The 18,407-nt window shown below is 51.5% G+C and overlaps 2 protein-coding genes across 2 annotated transcripts; one reads left to right on the top strand and one right to left on the bottom strand.

Moving 5' to 3' along the window:
• Positions 1 to 3,956: 3,956 nt before the first annotated feature.
• LOC136787645 (olfactory receptor 14A16-like) lies at positions 3,957 to 4,919 on the top strand. Its single transcript, XM_066984956.1, has one exon. The coding sequence runs from the start codon at positions 3,957 to 3,959 to the stop codon at positions 4,917 to 4,919; it is 963 nt and encodes a 320-aa protein (XP_066841057.1).
• Positions 4,920 to 11,087: 6,168 nt separating this feature from the next.
• Positions 11,088 to 11,636, bottom strand: LOC136787646 (olfactory receptor 14C36-like; the record flags this gene model as incomplete). The annotated part of the gene is made up of 1 exon (XM_066984957.1): positions 11,088 to 11,636. A coding segment is annotated over one exon (549 nt), but the record flags the coding sequence as incomplete, so codon positions are not given.
• Positions 11,637 to 18,407: the final 6,771 nt, after the last annotated feature.

Raw genomic sequence — 18,407 nt, forward strand, 5'->3', positions numbered from 1 at the left:
GCTCTTTCCTACTACCAAAGAAAGCTCCATCAGGGTGGAAACCACTCCTGAAGCAGGCATCCCAACCCATCAGGCTCCTTGCGGCCTGTCAGCCAAGCAGACAGAAGTCACCTCAGCAGCATCCTCCAAGGCCTGGGCCTGCTGCTGGCCTTTCAGCTTCTTGGCTAGACACAGCCAAGCCTTGTGCCTCCTGCTGTCCAGTCCTGGACTCAAGCAGAAGGGACAGGACAAGCCCTCTGCGGGCCTTCTTTCTGTCTGGGTCCTCCTGGGGATGGAGGCAGAGGGGATCCCACAGGCAGCATGCCAAGCAGGGGCCTTCTGCTGGCCTAGCAGGGCCACTGGCAGATATCACCCCAAAGTGCACATCCCAGGGAGAAGCCAAGGCTGACCTGCCACCTCCAGACACAAGGGACGTCACAGTCCCTTTGCGTGACACGTTCCTGCTGCTGCCCTATCAGCTGCAGAGACAGAAGTGACCTCCCAGTCACTGCCCCAGTCACGTTCCTCCTGCTGGGGCAGGAGATCCTGAGGCAGAGCTGACCTCTCTGGAGCCCCCTCGGTACCTATTTTTCACTTTCTGGGTTAGAGATTAAGCAAAGTTTTAGTGGGAGTGTTCGGTGTTCTGCTTGTGGTGTCAGGTCTGTGTTTAAGGTATGGACTAGCTCTATGGTTTAGGGTTTTTTAGGTCTACCAAGAAGTCTACGGGTAAATAGAGCATTTTAATGCTAGTGTTAAGGGACGGGATCAGGTTGAACAAGAGAGAAAATGAATTCCTTTGAGAGTGTTGTAGTAGCATTTAGGTTTAGGGATTAAAATTCCTGGTTCAAGTAAGTTAAGGGCCATATGTGACTGTTTTAAGTCAGTGTTATTGCAGCATCAACATTACATGAACCCTCTTACCTCTACGAAGTCATTAATTTCTGCTGGCCAAGCTCTTTTTCCCACCCCAAAATCTCACATCTCTCTTGTCCAGGCTGATCCTGACCTCCCCATATCTTATTGGGAACAGCTTTCTGATGACATTCTTGATCCCAGAGTATCTGTCTCACCTCTGTTGGCTACTCTAGTCTTGAGACAGAAGTGGCATTGTACTCAGAAGGGAAAAGGGTAAAAAGGTCTTTAGGAGCATCCTGTACAATGTGCCAATCAGCTCTGCACCTCCACAAACCTGCGCTTCCTACCTACAAGTTTTGTTTCCAGAATGCCTTCTATGGTCCAGGGTTCCTTTTTCCAGGCCCTCATGCATGGATTTGTTTTGGATGTTCAGGGATGGAATAAGGAAATCCATGGCACAGATGAAACTGAGCTTGGGAGGGGATGCAAAGAATAAAAGGAAGAGATTCTACAGATACATTGCTCAGAAAAGAAAGGCCAAGGAGAGTGTACCCCCTCTGATGGATGAGAAGTGAGAACTGGTAATGACAGCCATGGAGAAGGCTGACAGACTCAGCAGCGTCTTCTCCTCAGTCTTCCCTGCCAATCAGGCTTCCCGAGTCTTTCATTTCCCTGAACCCAGAGATGGAGGCTGGGGGGCAAAGTCCCACGCACTGTAAGTGAAGAGCAGGTTTGGGAACACCTGATGAAACTAAACACGTACAAGTCTATGGGGCCTGATGACTTGCACCCCAGGTCCTGAGGGAACTGGCTGATGTAGTTGCGAAGCCTCTCTCCATCATATTTGAAAAGTCCTGGCAGTCAGGTGAAGTCCCCGGTGACTGGAAAAAGTAAAATATCACTCCCATTTTCAAAAAGGAGAGAAAGAAGGATCCAAGGAACTTGGTGAGTCTCACCTCTGTGCCTGGCAAGACCATGCGAAAGATCCTCCTGGAATCAATGTCAAGGCACATGCAAGGCAGAGAGGTGATCCAAGACAGCCAGCATGGCTTCACCAAAGGGTAAGTGGTGGCTGACCAATCTGGTGGCTTTCTACAATGGAGTGACCACATCAGACAAGGGAAGACCGACCGATGTCATCTACTTGGACTTGTGTAAGACCTTTGACACGGTCCCACATGACATCCTGGTCTCCAAATAGATGGGATACGCATTTGCTGGTGGACCATTGAGTGGATAAGGAGTTGGCTTGAAGGTCACACCCAGGAGCGATGGTCAACGGCTCTATGTCCAAGTGGAGGCTGGTGATGAGTGGTGTCCCTCAGAGGTCTATCCTGGGACCAGTACTGTTTAATATCTTTATCAATGACAGGGACAGTGGGGTAGAGTGCACCCTCAGCAAGTGTGCAGATGACACCAAGCTGAGTGGTGTAGTTTATTGCAACAGAGGAAGTGATGCCATCCAAAGGGTCTTGGACAAGCTTGAAATTTGGGCCCACGTGAACCTAAGGAGGTTCAACAAGTCCAAGTGCAAGGTGCTGCACCTGGGCCGGGTCCCAACAGGACCCAGGTCTTTGTGTCCATGGCTCTGGCTGTGTGATAGGAAAGGATCTCCCTTCCCAGGGGCTGGGGGTCAAGGCCTGGTCCTTTTCATTCGTGAAACACATCAAGTTTTCCTACACATCAGTGTGACCTTCACACTGCCTTTGTCTCCTTGTCCTCACTGCCTCCAATGCTCTGCTCTAACGAGCTCCAAGGGAGGCTGTGTCAGTGCTGGCCCTCAGGGGGACACTGCAGGAAACTTGCCTCTGACTTGGACTTGTTGAGAGATGTCTTCAATTGTCTCTCAGTGCCTGAGGTTCGTGGGGTCCTCACCAAAGCCCCCCGAGGGGGGATTCCAATGCCTTGGGCTGGGCGTCTGGTGCTGAGCTAGGCCGGGCTCGTGGGACAGAGAGAGCTCGTGGCAAGAGGGCCCTGGTGCAGTGAGACAGCTGTGCCCAGGAGCAGCTCCTGTGCACAGCGCAGCAGGGCTGGGGGCTCTGACCGCAGGTGGCAGGGGGACAGGAGAGAAGGAGAGAGGGCTTGGAGGCAGTTGTCACTGGGAGGATGCTGGGAGCTGCCTGCAGGAGAAATCTGCACAGCCCTTGACAAGGTACGTCTCTGGCTGCAGGGCCATGCAGCTGCACGTCCTGGAAGGGTCTCCTGCTGGGTCTTGTTTCTGGGAGGGCAGTGGGCAATGCAGTAGGCTTTGGGAGTCCTGCTGGATGGCACTGCGAGGTGAGGAAGTCTGGCAGAAGCCCCTTGGAGTGTCATAACCCAGCTGCCCATGGTCAGCCAAGATTGGAGTGGCCAATCCTCCTCCAGACACTGCAGGGGATGCAGATGGGATATTGCAACAGCCCGGACTGCACATATTCATGTCTGTCTGTGGGGTGTTCTTCTGGCCTGGAGGCAGCTCTCCAGCAGGATGCAGCTCTCTCGTGACATCCTTGTGTTATCCAGGTGCCCCAAGGAGAAGACACCTCTGTGCTAAGGCCATGTCCGTGCTGCTGGATGGCTGTCTGTGGGCAGCTGGAGTGAGGCCTCTGCAGCCCTGGCAAAGAGGGAAAAGCTGAGATCCTGCTCATGCAAGACAAGGTGAGGATCCTGTCCAGCTGCACTTGGTCTGGGGCTTCTCTGTTCTCAGCTGTCGGTAGTTTCTTCTCAGGGGAACACCGAATAGATGGTTCTTCCTAAACATTACAGGCGTAGCTACCAGAACATAAAGCAAATAAATGCCTCTTGTTCTACACAGTCGTTGGATACCTTCATTGAAGCAACACTGCAAATCTCCTGGTCTGACCAGTGGACTGAACTTGAGTTTCCCCCATGTTCCTGCCTCCCTCCTGCTGCACAGCAGGAAGGACTCCTCTGGAGCCCACAGCAGCCCCTGCTCCCAGTGCCACTCTCAGCCAGCACCAGCCGCAGCTCAAGGAGGAGAGATGCAGAAAGGTTCTCCTGCAAAGAGAGAGGCTTGGGATGAGAGTGCTGTAAGGCTTGCAATAAGTTTTCCTCAGAGAAGTCTGTTTTAACATTTTTCTGCCTTCTCCTTTTCAACAGACAACTGCTCCCAAATTCAGGAAATGGCCAACATCAGCTGTGTGAGCGAGTTCCTCCTGCTGGCATTCGCAGACACGCGGGAGCTGCAGCTCCTGCACTTCGCGCTCTTCCTGGGCATCTACCTGGCTGCCCTCCTGGGCAACGGCCTCATCCTCACCGCCGTAGTCTGCGACCACCACCTCCACACCCCCATGGACTTCTTCCTCCTCAATCTTGCCCTCCTCGACCTGGGCTGCATCTCCACCACTCTGCCCAAAGCCATGGCCAATGCCCTCTGGGACACCAGGGCCATCTCCTATCAAGGGTGTGCTGCACAGGTCTTTTTCTTTCTCTCCTTCATATCAGCAGAATATTCCATTCTCACTGTTATGTCCTACGACCGCTATGTTGCCATCTGCAAGCCCCTGCACTACGGGAGCCTCGTGGGCAGCAGAGCTTGTGCCCAGATGGCAGCAGCTGCCTGGGGCAGTGGCTTTCTCAGTGCTGTCCTGCACACGGCCACTACATTTTCCCTGCCCCTCTGCCAAGGTAATGCTGTGGACCAGTTCTTCTGTGAAATCCCCCAGATCCTCAAGCTCTCCTGCTCAGATGCTTACCTCAGGGAAGTTGGGGCACTTGTGTTTAGTGTTTGTTTAGCATTTGGTTGCTGTGTTTTCATTGTGCTGTCCTATGTGCAGATCTTCAGGGCTGTGCTGAGGATGCCCTCTGAGCAGGGCCGGCACAAAGCCTTTTCCACGTGCCTCCCTCACCTGGCTGTGGTCTCCCTGTTTGTCAGCACTGGTGTGGTTGCCTACCTGAAGCCCCCCTCCATCTCTTCCCCATCCCTGGACCTGGTTGTGGCAGTTCTGTACTCGGTGGTGCCTCCAGTACTGTACCCCCTCATCTACAGCATGAGGAACAAGGAGCTTAAGCAAGCGCTCTGGAAATTAATGAGTAGATGTGTTTCAAAAGCAATAAATTTCCATTCTACCTCTGCAGATGACTAGTAATATCAATGTCTAGAAGAACAACGAATATTATATATATAACTATTTTTGTGTGTGTTTGTGTATTTGAGTGTTTTCATTACAGAACTTTCTTTGTTTTAATACGTCTAAAGTTGCCCATTAAAATGATATGATTCATCTCATTCAATCTCAGAGATTCTGGATATGAGAAGCCAGGCCCTCTGTGAATTGAAATAAAAGAAAGGAGCCTGCACTGCCTTCCTAGTGTGACGTCCTTCCTGTGAGAGCTGCTCTGGCTCTGCAGGGGCAGTGCCACGTGCAGGGCTGCAGAGGAAAAGAGTCCCATCCCAGCAGCACGGGCAGGGAGCACCAGCGCTTGGGGCATGCCGAGCTGCTCTCTTGCCACTGCCCCCCTCTGGTGCTGAGCCCTGCTGGTGGGGTCAGGCCCGGCTGCTCCTGTAGCTTGGTGCCAGTGCTGCTGTGGGGCTGTGCTGGGACTGCAGGCAGGGACAGGCAGTGGGCACGGCAGTGGCACAGCCGGCCTGCGCTGCAGCACTTCCCTCCTAAGGGGGGATCTCCTCCAAGGTGGACTGACCACAGCTCAAGGGCTCAATCTGCTGTGAGCAGGCAGAGGAGAGCTCTGCAGCCCCAGGGCACGCAGCAGCCCCAGCAAAGAGGTCTGGCGAGTGATTTGACTGCAAGGTCCCTCCTGCCCTAGCACCTCCCAGAACTGGCACGGCACTGGCTCCTGTGTGTCAGAGAGGCTGGGAGCCCAGGAGGTGTGCCATGGGCTGGAAGGGTCACAACCAGCTAACTTCTACCTGGGCAGATTCTGGGCCAAAAAGGGGGTGTTTTGTAGGTGTGGTATTATGAGCTCAGTGGTGCCTCAGAAGCTCCAAGTCCAGTAGGAAGCTAATGGCTGTTAAGTGGCCTGTGAGGTGACTTTTTTCTGAAGCAGCTGACAGGTCATCCCTTGGCTCCTGGCTGGGATCTGTGCCTTTAGGCTCACATCTGCTGGTCTCCATGATAGGCCAGCAGATGCATCTGCTCTGCACACAGTTTGTGAGATCCTCTCTTCCTAAGTAGCTGGTAGGCCCCATAGAGGAAGAGGTCTTAAATAGGTGTTGTCATGTCAGAGGTATCCGCTTTTGCCTGAACTCATCCTTCAGGTTTGCTTTTGTGGTGGTGCAGAGCTGCTGGGCACATTGTGCAGGGTGCTCCTACAGCCTTTGTGTCCTTCTCCGTGCTGGCTTGGGAGCTGCTTCTTTCTCAGGAGCAGAGTAGCCAACCGAGGTGAGACAGATACTCTGAGTTCATGAAAGCCATCAGAAAGCTGCCCCTAAGAAGATGACTGATATGGGGAAGTCAGGAGAAGCCTGGCCAGGAGAGATGTTTGATCTGGGGGAGGGAAGAGGAGCTTGGCCAGGAGAAGCTAATGATTCTGGAGAGGTAAGAATGCTCAGGTAATGTCGATCCCACCATAACACAGACTTAAAGCAGTCATGTGAGGCCCTTACCCTATTTTAACCTGTAACATTAATATGTAAATCTAAATGCCACAACACACCCTGACAGGAATCCACTGCTCTAATTTTTGACCACAATATCCTTTGAGCCAAAATAAGTCCATAACATCTTTCCCTTACCTTTACTCTCTTGCTCACCCTGATTCCAGCCTTTAACACAAGCATTAAAACGCTCTATTTAACCCAAGTCTTCTTGTAGACCTAAACAAAACACTAAAGCAAAGAGCTTGCACATACTCTAACCACAGACCTGACACCCCAAGCCCACCACCAAACCCTCTCCTTCAATTTTTCCTTAAGCTCTCACCCGGAAATGTTTGTCGTACTCCCTAATGTCATACGTGAACAACTAACATCCAAACCCTGACCTCCTGTGTATTAACCTCCTCACATTCAATCCCTCTCCTAACATTTAACTTTAGGTTCTTTTTCCCTTGGGGCAAGGCAGGAACCGTGAGGATGTCGTGCAGTCACATCGCATTCAGAGATGAGTGTGAGGGGCCATGGATCTGATCAGCTTGTGGGCCACAAGGAGGAGATGGGTGGGAATGCTCTGATGAGCTCAGCTCTGCCTCAGGCTCTCCTGCCCCAGCAGGAGGAATGTGACTGGGGCAGTGACTGGGAGGTCACTTCTGTCTCTGCAGCTGATAGGGCAGCAGCAGGAACGTGTCACGCAAAGGGACTGTGAGGTGCCTTCTGTCTGGAGGTGGCAGGTCAGCCTTGGCTTCTCCCTGGGATGTGCACTTTGGGGCTGACATCTGCCAGTGGCCCTGCTAGGCCAGCAGAAGGCCCCTGCTTGGCATGCTGCCTGTGGGATCCCCTCTGCCTCCATCCCCAGGAGGACCCAGACACAAAGAAGGCCCGCAGAGGGGTTCTCCTGTCCCTTCTGCTTGAGGCCAGGACTGGACAGCAGGAGGCACAAGGCTTGGCTGTGTCTAGCCAAGAAGCTGCAAGGCCAGCAGCAGGCCCAGGGCTTTGAAGATGCTGCTGAGGTGACTTCTGTCTGCTTGGCTGACAGGCCGCAAGGAGCCTGATGGGTTGGGATGCCTGCTTCAGGAGTGGTTTCCACCCTGATGGAGCTTTCTTTGGTAGTAGGAAAGAGCAGGAGAGAAAAAACTGACACAAAGTGCACGTTGGAAATGTTGGAACTGCCCATGAAGAGGAAGAAATGTCCCTCAAAGGGTCTTGCTGTGGTGAAAGAGGTCACCGAAAGAGAGTCTATGATCAGACCCACGCTTTTTGTTCATCAGGGAATAGCTGGTGAGGGTTGATGAGACATGGGTGAGATGATGGAAATACTGGGATGAGAGCAAGGTGTTGGACAGAGATGGGTGTCTGCAGACTTCAAGGAAATAGGGCAAAGTGTGGGACAGCAGAGGAAAGCCTGCAGAGGAGAAGGCAGAGGGTGCTGGCAAGAATGGAAGGCCCCAACAGCCCTGACGTTTTTGTCCCTTTGGCTAGAGCTTCTGAGGAGACGAGATATAGTCATTGCAATGGGGCCTCACTGCTTCCTTGATACCCTGTGCAGGGGTGGGGAGGTGTCCTAATGAAGTTCTTCTCCTGGCATCACACTGCCCACCACATCATACAGACCCCAAGAAGAGCCCTGAGCCAGACGTGGGGGTGCAGGATCTCCCCTCCCAGTGGCTGGGGTCAGGCCTTGGCCCTTCTGCTTCACCAGAACCAACCAAGACTTTTCTCAGCACAGCGCTTTGCCTGTCTGCAATCATGGCCTCCAATTATGTGCCCTAACAAGTCCCTGGGGAGGCTTTGTTAGTGACAGCCCTCAGTGAGGCCCATTAATACTCCAAGTCACTTCAACTTTTCCTTCTGACTTTACCTTCTCAAGCGGTTACATCATTCTCCTTCATAGACTGAGCACCAAAATACACCATGGAACTCATTAAAATGCAGAATGTCCTAAGCAGCCATATCTCTCCCACAGTTCTCTTCATGTCTTCAAGACTTGTTCAGCTAATTGGAGAGCTTTCATGGTGTAGTTAAGGAGGAAGATTTCAAAGAGCATCTAATAGAAATCTTTCCTCATTTTAAAGGTTGAATTTTGTTGCATTTCAGTTTGGAGCATCATTTTCCTATAGATATTGGTCTAGGGTTACTCCTTTGAAGCCATGCATAGGCAGGAAGAGCAAGGTTTTTCCGATTTAAAAACAAGCAGCGGGAAATCATGCTGCAACTTTCAAAAAAATGAAACTCAAGTTCCTCATTTTTTTGCCTCCAGTGATGTTTACCTTCCAATAAGGATGACTGTACATGATGTATTTTACACTGAGTAATAGGAAAGTTAAAATAATAGTGTTAATAATAACCCATATCATACTAATTCAATGAGAAATGATGAGTTTCTTGCTAAGGAAACCACTAGACAGACTGCTGAGAGATGGGCGAGCTGGAACTCACTGAAACTCCAAGCAGCAACTGGGTTGGTGAGAGCGGTCTGAGTGATCCAAGAGTAAGGGGAGGGCAAAGCAGGAGAACCATGGGAAGTGCATAGGTCCAGACAGGCGGCTGGAAAGGGGACATTCAGCAGGGTGTTGTGGTTTAACATGGTAGGCAGCTAAACACCACACAGCTGTCTCTGTAATCAAGTCAGGTTTTGTGCCTGGAAGATGAGGGAGCACACCATGACAGACAAAGCGATGACAATGCAAGTACAGGTGAACACCAGTATTTCTCCTCCTGCGAAGAATATACATCCTGAAAATTCACGTCTTCATGATAGAAATTATCATTCACGTGAGATATTTGACGGAAGGGTTGAATCGTTTGAGCTGATGTGTAGTTGCTTTATTAGTTAAGTACTAAAAAAATTACTGGGTATTCAGGCAGAGCTTTGCTGTCTGACCATGAGCATAACCAGGGAAAACCTCCTGTGGCCCCGTTGTGTTTGAGGCACTTCCCTGGACCAGCAGATGTCAGAAAAGACCTGCAGGAGACCGGAGCCCTTTGGGAAAATCAGGTGGAGCCAGGTGGAGTTCCCAGGGCACCTCCACTGCCAGCAGTGGTCTTTGTCCCTGTAACTGGAGCCCAGCCCGGCCCAGGAAACCCCTTCAAAGACAACACCCTAGTTCAGTGGGTTCCTGGGACTGACCTAAATCTGAAATGGCCATTGGAAACCCGTGATACTCTCCTTTATTCCTACTAGACACTTGAACATCCGTTTCCCTTCCTGCGTCATCTTTAGCAAATTCTGGCTGAAAAACTCAAGTATAGCGTGCTTCAAATGGCTGAAGCAGAACCCTTCAGCTTGCCCCACTTTGGAAATAATCCCTATCCAGCTCAGGTTTTCAAAGTGAAAAATGTGAAATGACCCGTCAGGTCAATGCGCAGAGTAAGGGAAAGTCACACATATTGTGCTGCAGTAGCAGAAGGCAAAAAGCACTGCACTGTGCCTCAGAATAATCAAGGAGACCTAATCCAGTTCATCTGTGAGATAAGGCAGAGTGAACGACATTGAGTTGTGTCCTAACATGAAGAAGGATGTACATCACTGGTGAAGGAACTCTCTTTTTGTGCCATCACCAATGCAAATTACACAAGAACTACATCAAATGAAGGTAAGCTGTCCCACCCTGGCCCTGTCACACCACGGGGCAGCGGAGGGACCTTTTTCAGTTTCACCCTCTTTTTCAGAGAGGCTTTGCCCTCTCCCTGCGCACCACGGGGCAGAGCCAGGCCCTGGACGCTGAGTGAGTGCCGTGCAGGTCGTGGCAGGCTGCGGTGAGGGGACGAATGCCCTGGGCCCCCTTCCTGCTCTGCCCAGGCCAGCAAGGGCCCCGAGCGGCCTCGTGTCCCCTGCCCCTGCAGCTCGGGGCTCCCTTCCCCAGCCCTGGCTCTGCAGCACCAAGCCCTGCTGGGAGCCCTCCCCTGCATGCTGCCACCGCTCCCTGACGCTGCTGCTGCCCTCTGCCGGGCACTGCCCAGCCCAGCCCAGCCCCTGCCCACCTCTCCCCACCCCCTTGCCCTTGCCTGGTCACCCACATTTGGCCCTTTCCGCTTGTTCACTGAAGGCCTCTGAGACCTTTGTGCTGTGGCCTCGCTGTGTGTCCTGGCATTGCAGAGCTCCCATCAGCCCGTGCATCCTTTGGCTTGGCTTTACTGTGAAGACCCACTCGCTGCCCACCCAGCACAAGGCACACGGCATCCCAGGAGAACCCTTAGGATATCCTGGTGGCTCCCGATACCTCCCTGATGCCGCCAGCCCTGTCACGTTTCAATCCCAGGAAGCTGCTTCTTGACCAGTCAGGGCCTCCAGGGGCACTGGGAATCCACCAGTGATGACTCAGTCCAGCCCTGGCTCCCTCACCCAGCACCCCGTGCCCTCCTGCCCCTGTGTCCAGGTGGCACCCAAGCACAAGAATGAGGCCTTGAGCCTGGCATTCCCTGAGCGCCTTCTGCACTCCAGTTTGGGAAGAAGAGCCCTGAGCAATGAGCAACTTCACTTTTATTGACAAGATGCCACAACAGAGGCCAGGTCTCATTTAGGAATAAACACATTCAGAGAAAGCCTCTGGGTCACACAGAGGGTTGGTCATCTAGAAAAGAGGAATGAAAACAAATATTTAACTGCAAACAAAATTACAATCAATACTATACATAAAGGTCAAAAATTGCCTGAGATTAACCTCAGTTAAACAAGAAAAGTGAGACAGCCAATTCATTGCTAAGTAAATATTACCACTAGAATCATTTTCTTCAGTGTGTCTTTGAGGTCCTGGTTCCTCATGCTGTAGATGACGGGGTTCACTGCTGGAGGTACTACCACATATAAAACTGCCACCACCAGGTCCAGGGATGGGGTGGAGATGGAGGGGGGCTTCAGGTGTGCAAATATGATAGTGCTGATAAAGAGGGAGACCACGGCCAGGTGAGGGAGGCACGTGGAAAAGGCTTTGTGCCGGCCCTGCTCAGAGGGCATCCTCAGCACAGCCCTGAAAATCTGCACATAGGACAGCACAATGAAAACAAAACAGCCAAATGCTAAACAAACACTAAACACAAGTGCCCAAACTTCCTTTAGGTAGGTGTCTGAGCAGGAGAGCTTGAGGATCTGGGGGATTTCACAGAAGAACTGGTCCACAGCATTGCCTTGGCAGAGGGGCAGGGAAAATGTAGTGGCCGTGTGCAGGACAGCATTGAGAAAGGCACTGCCCCAGGCAGCTGCTGCCATCTGGGCACAAGCTCTGCTGCCCACGAGGCTCCCGTAGTGCAGGGGCTTGCAGATGGCAACGTAGCGGTCGTAGGACATGACAGTGAGAACTGAATATTCTGCTGATATGAAGAAGAGAAAGAAAAAGACCTGGGCAGCACACCCTTGATAGGAGATGGCCCTGGAGTCCCAGAGGACATTGGCCATGGCTTTGGGCAGAGTGGTGGAGATGCAGCCCAGGTCGAGGAGGGCGAGGTTGAGGAGGAAGAAGTACATGGGGTTGTGGAGGCGGTGGTTGCAGGCTACGGCGGTGAGGATGAGGCCGTTGCCCAGGAGGGCAGCCAGGTAGATGCCCAGGAAGAGCCCGAAGTGCAGGAGCTGCAGCTCCCGTGTGTCTGTGAATGCCAGCAGGAGGAACCCGCTCACAGAGCTGCTGTTGGGCATTTGCTGGTTCTTGGCATGCGTTTCTGTCCCAGGGGGATAAAAAGCATTAATAAATCCAAAAACTTTTATGAGAAAATCTTTTTCTCTTTCTCAATTAATCCAATGTAATGACTGTCCTCTTTCAGGATTACAGTTGGCAGGTGCCTTTCAGGAGGTCTTACTGACACTGCCTGAGGATATCCCACTGAATAGGGGATTCTGCTGTGAGCAACACGAGGCAGTCCTGCCCAACAACAAGAGGTTAAGAGGAACATTGGCTCATTTCACATTCAAGTCACCTGCTAATAAGGAGCTTTTTCATATTGTTGCTCACAATTCATCCATTTGCAGAGCATGGCTGTGGGGATTTATTTTTGTATTTTTTTTTTTTATTTTTTTATTTTTTTATTTTTTCTAGCTGCCCACCCCAATCCTGAGGACTTTTTCTAAGGCAGAAATCCTGGGCATTTCTGCTGCAATCCAAGAGAAAACCTGTGGATCATCAGAGGCAAAGGGACTGTCCCTTCAATACAGAGTGTTCTTTAGAGAGGCCAGCCAGTCTGTCCATTACAGCTGGTCACAGCTGCCCTGTACTGGCATCCACCTGAGATGCAGGACAATTGCACTCAGAGGTTCATAGAGTCATAGACTCATAGAATATCCTGACTTGGAAGGGTTCCACAAGGATCGTCAAATCCCACCCCTGAATCTGTATATAAGCACCCAAAAATTGGTCCACATGCCTGAGGGTGTTGTCCAAATATTTCTTAAATTGTGATAGCCTCAGTGCTGTGACCACTTCCCTGCGGTGTTTGCTCCTGTGCCTAAAAAACCTGGACACTTCAGGGAGCAAAAGAATCCAGGCTCAACGTGCCCATCTCCAGACCCCTCACCCTGTCCCCGTACTCCCCTTCCCCCAAGCACCCCGAGGGCTCACTCCATGGGCAGGTGAAACCCCCATCCCCAGGCAGCCTGGGAACAAGAGCAGCAGCAGCACGGCCAGGTGGAGAAGCCAGGAGGAATGGCAGCGTGCTGCTGCCAGGGGAGGCAAGGCCAGGGAGGGACAGACGGACACTCAGCACACCCTCCTGTGCTGCAGCTCTGCCTGCAGAGGAGGCAGCTCCTGCTCATTGCAAACTATCTCTGCTCCCCTCAAGCCCCCAGACACCACCCAAAGGCAGGGCACTGGGCATCGGAGGGTTTGCAGCTCCTAAAAATCAGCTAGGATAAAGTCTGAGAGGACCACAATGATGATGTTGGTGCAGTCTGTGGGCTGAGGTGTGGGAAGGGACTTTATGATAAAGTTCATTGATGGCATATTGGTCCCTCACTGCAATGCTCTAGGAGTCTCAGTCTCCTGTACAATCCTGACAAACCATTACCATGGAACCTGCCTCCCCTCCACCGCAGGATTCTTCAGGCACAGAGTGCAAAAAAGCCTTGCCTTTCTGCTAGCCCCTGCCTTGATCTTTCTCTTGAAAAATGCAATCATAAATGCCATTCACTAAAGCATTTTCTACTCCTCGCTGGAGAAACAGTGAGACCCATCCCAACAGATGCTATCAACCATCGGATGTTCCAGCTGTAGAAGACCCCTATGGCAACCCCACCTGCATGACCCTGCTGCCACAGACTGACGGTGCCAAGAGCCTGCAGATCTGTCCTGCCACACGCTGCCCTCTGTTGCTGCGCTCCTCACTGCCTCCAAGCCCTCTCTCCTTCTCTCCTCTCCCCGTGCCAGCTGCGGTCAGAGCCCCCAGCCCTGCTGCGCTGTGCACAGGAGCTGCTCCTGGGCACAGCTGTCTCTCTGCACCAGGGCCCTCTTGCCACGAGCTCCCTCTGTCCCACGAGCCCGGCCCAGCTCAGCACCAGACGCCCAGCCCAAGGCATTGGAATCCCCCCTTGGGGGGCTTTGGTGACGAGCCCACGAACCTTAGGCACTGAGAGACAATTGAAGACATCTCTCAACAAGTCCAAGTCAGAGGCAAGTTTCCTGCAGTGTCCCCCCGAGGGCCAGCACTGACACAGCCTCCCTTGGAGCTCGTTAGAGCAGAGCATTGGAGGCAGTGAGGACAAGGAGGCAAAGGCACTGTAAAGGTGACCCTGATGTGTAGGAAAACTGGATGTGTTTCACTAAGCACAAGGGCCCAGACAATAGTGAATGATTGAAAATTTGAAAAGACAGAAAAAGGAGTTAAAACAGTAATAATAACAATAATAACAATAACAAGAATAACAATAATATGTACAAAGCAAGTGATGCACCATGCAATCCCTGAGAAGCCCCTCACCGATGCTCAACCTGTCCCTGAGCATTGGTCCCCCTGACCCTGGCCAGCCTGCATCAGGATCTCTTGTGCACGTCCCTTCACCTTCATTTCTTTTACTGCAAAATCAGCTTTCAGAGGAATTTGGAGTATTTTCTTCCCTTTCTCAAACACTTCCTCTGCTGTGTCACCCCACACAACAATGCCATCGATGTACTGCAGGTGTTCAGGAGCTTCCTCCTCTTCCAGGCCACTCTGGATCAGTCCATGGCAAATGGTAGGGCTGAGTTTCCTGCCCCGGGGCAGTCGATGCCAGGTTGAAAGCAAGCTGTGACCTTCCATCTGCTGGTAAACGCATGGAGAAAAATGCATTAGCGACATCAGTTGTGGCAAAACGCTTGGGTGCCTTTGATCCCAGTTTGCATGGAAGCTCTACCGTGTCCGGCATGGCAGCACTCAGCACTGCATGACTTCCTTCAGGACACGACAATCCTCTGTCCGCGGACTCGGTTGGTGCTCTACTGACTGAGGTGCACGGCTGTGGCAGTGATTGGCACCAGCTGTCCTTCAGCCCTCATCAACCCCACAACAGAAGGGTCCTGTGAGAGACCAAGGCAAGGCAGACAACAGCATCATGTCCTCCGCATCCAAGGCAGCTGTGCCAAAAGCCCACCCATACCCTTTTGGGTCTTTGAAATATCTCTCCTCTCCTGAAGCAGTCTCTTCCAAGGATGCACAGAGTCCGGGGCCAGTCCCAGTGGGGTGCTTTTGCCACTCCTTCCCACTGAGACTCACTTCAGCCTCCAGTACAGGTCAGTGTTGGCATCCCCCTGTCACTCCAGACATACAAATGGGTTCACCCCTCCACAGCTTGATGGCACTAGGGTACGCTGTGCAGTGGTGTCCACTGGAGCCTGAGACTTCTGGGGGCCTGATGTGCAAGGCCATCGAATCCACACAGTCCAATACAGCCGATCGTCCCCTTCCTCCCCCTGGCTGGAGGCAGGGCCCCTCTCGTCCTGCTCATAGTATTCCTTACTGTGTCTGCAGGACTGCCCGCTGGAAAGTGGAGCAGCAGTTCTCTAAGAACCCCTTTTAGGGATTGTTTTTCCTTGCCACTCACATACCCGTGCCTCTAGGGTTGAGGCAGATTTTCCATCCCACTTTCTCATGTCCTCTCCATGGTCACACAGGTGAAACCACAGGGTGACACATCGTGTGTACCCACCATCTCTCCTTTCCTGCCCTCTGAGTCCAGGGAGGGGCCCCGTTTCTCCCAGCACCAGAGCAGCATAGGGATAGGGATCGCATGATTACTGATGCTCTTAGGACCTCTTCCTCTTGGTCCTCCTACTCACATGATGGCCCAGCTTTTCTGAAGCCTGCCTCATCTTCTTTCTCCTCCTTTCTTGTCTGGGTAGGAGTTTCTCTCCTTTCTTAAAAACAAACAAACAAACAAAAAAAAAACAACCTGACTTTCATATCTATTTTTTTTTCTTGCATATAGGAGCAACTGATACAGACACAGGTTGCTTCTCTGGCCCAGACACAGGGCCCATAAAGGGAGCTGGAGTTGCTGCAGGGCATTTTGCAGATGCTGTAGTGGCTGCAGGGTCTGTCAGAGGGGTTGGAGTGGCTGCAGGGCTTGTCACAGGGGTTGGAGTGGCATTGATTGTGGCTCTGTAAGCATAGGCCGAGACCCAGCACACTGCAGTGGTATGTGTCTCTTTGGAAATGCCAGGGTGATAACACCACTTTTCCAAGCATTTAACCATTTTTTTTAGGGTTCTACCTTTGCTCAGAGGTGAAGTTCCAAAGCACTGGAGGTGCCCCCTGCTCTAGGTGCCTGCCCAGATCCTCCCACTCTCCCTGCCACTCCTAACTCTCCTGTCTCCATACACATCTGTGGATGGCATGCTTAAGTGGTTGTTTGACATCAAACAGAAGCTGAAACACACTCAGGAGACATAACAATAGGAACATGCTGGTTTGGCCATCCCAAGGATATTCAAAGCTTTGAAGAGCTATTGTAATTAGCGGGGAGGAGAAGGGGGAGGTGAAGGAGAAAGGGAGAGTGAAGAAGTGGGGAAAGGCCTCCCCCACTGTCCATACCAGTTCCACCCCCCCACCTCCTGCCCCACCCCACATAGATTTACTCCCTGAGGAGAAAAGGCAAAAAGTGTAAAAGAGTGCAATTATTAAGAGTTTCTAAGAGATGGAGAGATGGTTCCCGAGGTACAGAGGTGGCAATAATTTTATCCTATCAGAAGTCAGTGTTATCCAATATAGCAAAAGATTAACCTTAAACCTGCCCCCAGAATTGATGAACAGCATGACATGGAAGTCAGACTCTTAGCAATGTGCTATACAACACAATTCTGAAAACAAGCACAACAGACCCCAGATCAAAAAGATCGACATTGTGATCAGCAACTGCTAAACTGATCTAATGCTTATTACAACTTACTTTTAAAGCGCTGTGGTCAGATCTGTCGTCTCAACCTTTGTGCTCCACGCTAGGCACCAAGAAGACTTGCAGTGGTCTGACCCGGCAGGCAGCTCAGCACTACAAAGCTATTCATCCACTGGGATGGAGGAGAGAACTGGGAGGAAAAAAAAATGTAAAAGTTCACAGGTTGAGATAAAGGCAGTTTAATAGGACACTAAAGGTATTATTATTATTATTATTATTGTTGTTGTTGTTGTTGTTATTGACACCAATAGACTAAGGTCATATTTTTATGCGCATATCAAAAGACAGGAAAGGTGGTGGTGATTAATTAGAAAATGTCAGACCTGAGCATGACAGAGACAGTATGGAATAAGTGGTGGATATTGTCCTAGTTTTGGCTGTGATAGAGTTAATTTTTCTTCCTAGTAGCTGGTATGGTGCTGTGTTTCATATTTACAGAATTACAGAACAGTTTGGGTATGAAAGGACCTTAAAGATCACATCATTCCAACTCCCCTGCCATGGGCAGAGACACCTTCCACTAGACCAGGTTGCTCAAAGCCCCATCTGGCCTTGAACACTTTCACAGATGGGGCATCCACAACTTCTCTGGGCAGCCTGTTCCTCCCCACCCTCTGAGTAAAGAACCTCTTTCTAATGTCTAATCTGAATCTACCCTCTTTCAGTTTAAACCATTACCCCTAGTCCTATCGCTACTCTCTTTGATGAAGAGTCCCTCCCCAGCTTTCCTGTAGGCCCCTTTAGGTACTGGAAGGCCACTGTAAGGTCTCCCCAGAGCCTTCTCTTCTCCAGGCTGAACAACCCCAACTCCCTCTGCCTGTCTTCATAGGAGACGTACTCCAGCCCCTTGATCATCCTCATGGCCCTCCTTTGGACTCGTTCTAATAGATCCATGTCCTTCTTACACAGGGAGCCCCAGAGCTGAACGCAGTACTCAAGGTGTGGCCTCACCAGAGCCGAGTACAGAGGGACAATCACTTCCCTACTCCTGCTGACCACACCATTCCTGGTACAAGCCCGGATGCTGTTGGCCTGCTTGGCCACCTGAGCACCCTGCTGGCTCATATTCAGCCGACTATCCACCAATATCCCCAGATCCTTTTCCCCTGGGCAGCTGTCCAGCCACCCTTCCCCCAGCATTGCAGGGGGTTGATGTGCTCCAAAAGCAGGACCCAGCACTTGGCCTTGTTGAACTTCATACAGTTGACCTCAGCCCATGGGTGCAGCCTATCCAGATCCCTCTGCAGAGCCCTCCTGCCCTTGAGTAGACCAACACTCGCTTCTAACTTGGTGTCATCTGCAAACTTACTGAGGGTGCACTCAATCACCTCATCCAGATCACTGCTGAAGATATTGAAGAGAACTGGCCCCAGTACTGAGCCCTGGGGGCACCACTAGTGGCCGGCCCCCAGCTGGATTTAGCTCCATGTACCACAACACTTTGGTCATAGCCACACGGCCAATATTTAACCCAATGAAGCATACACACGCCCAAGCCTTGAGCAGCCAGTTTTTCTGGGAGAATGCTGTGAGAAACAGTGTCGAAAGCCTTACTGAGGTCCAGGTAGACCACATCCACAGCCACTCCCTCATCCACTGAGCACATCACCTTGTCTTCGAAGGAGATCGGATTTGTCAAGCAGGACCTCTCTTTGATAACCACCTACTGAA

Source organism: Anser cygnoides, chromosome 30 (genome assembly GCF_040182565.1).
Source record: "Anser cygnoides isolate HZ-2024a breed goose chromosome 30, Taihu_goose_T2T_genome, whole genome shotgun sequence".
In the NCBI taxonomy this organism is placed as follows: Eukaryota; Metazoa; Chordata; class Aves; order Anseriformes; family Anatidae; genus Anser; species Anser cygnoides.

Coding starts and splice junctions, on each gene's coding strand:
- LOC136787645 (XM_066984956.1), top strand. CDS start 3,957: ATGGCCAACATCAGCTGTGTGAGCGAGTTCCTCCTGCTGGCATTCGCA.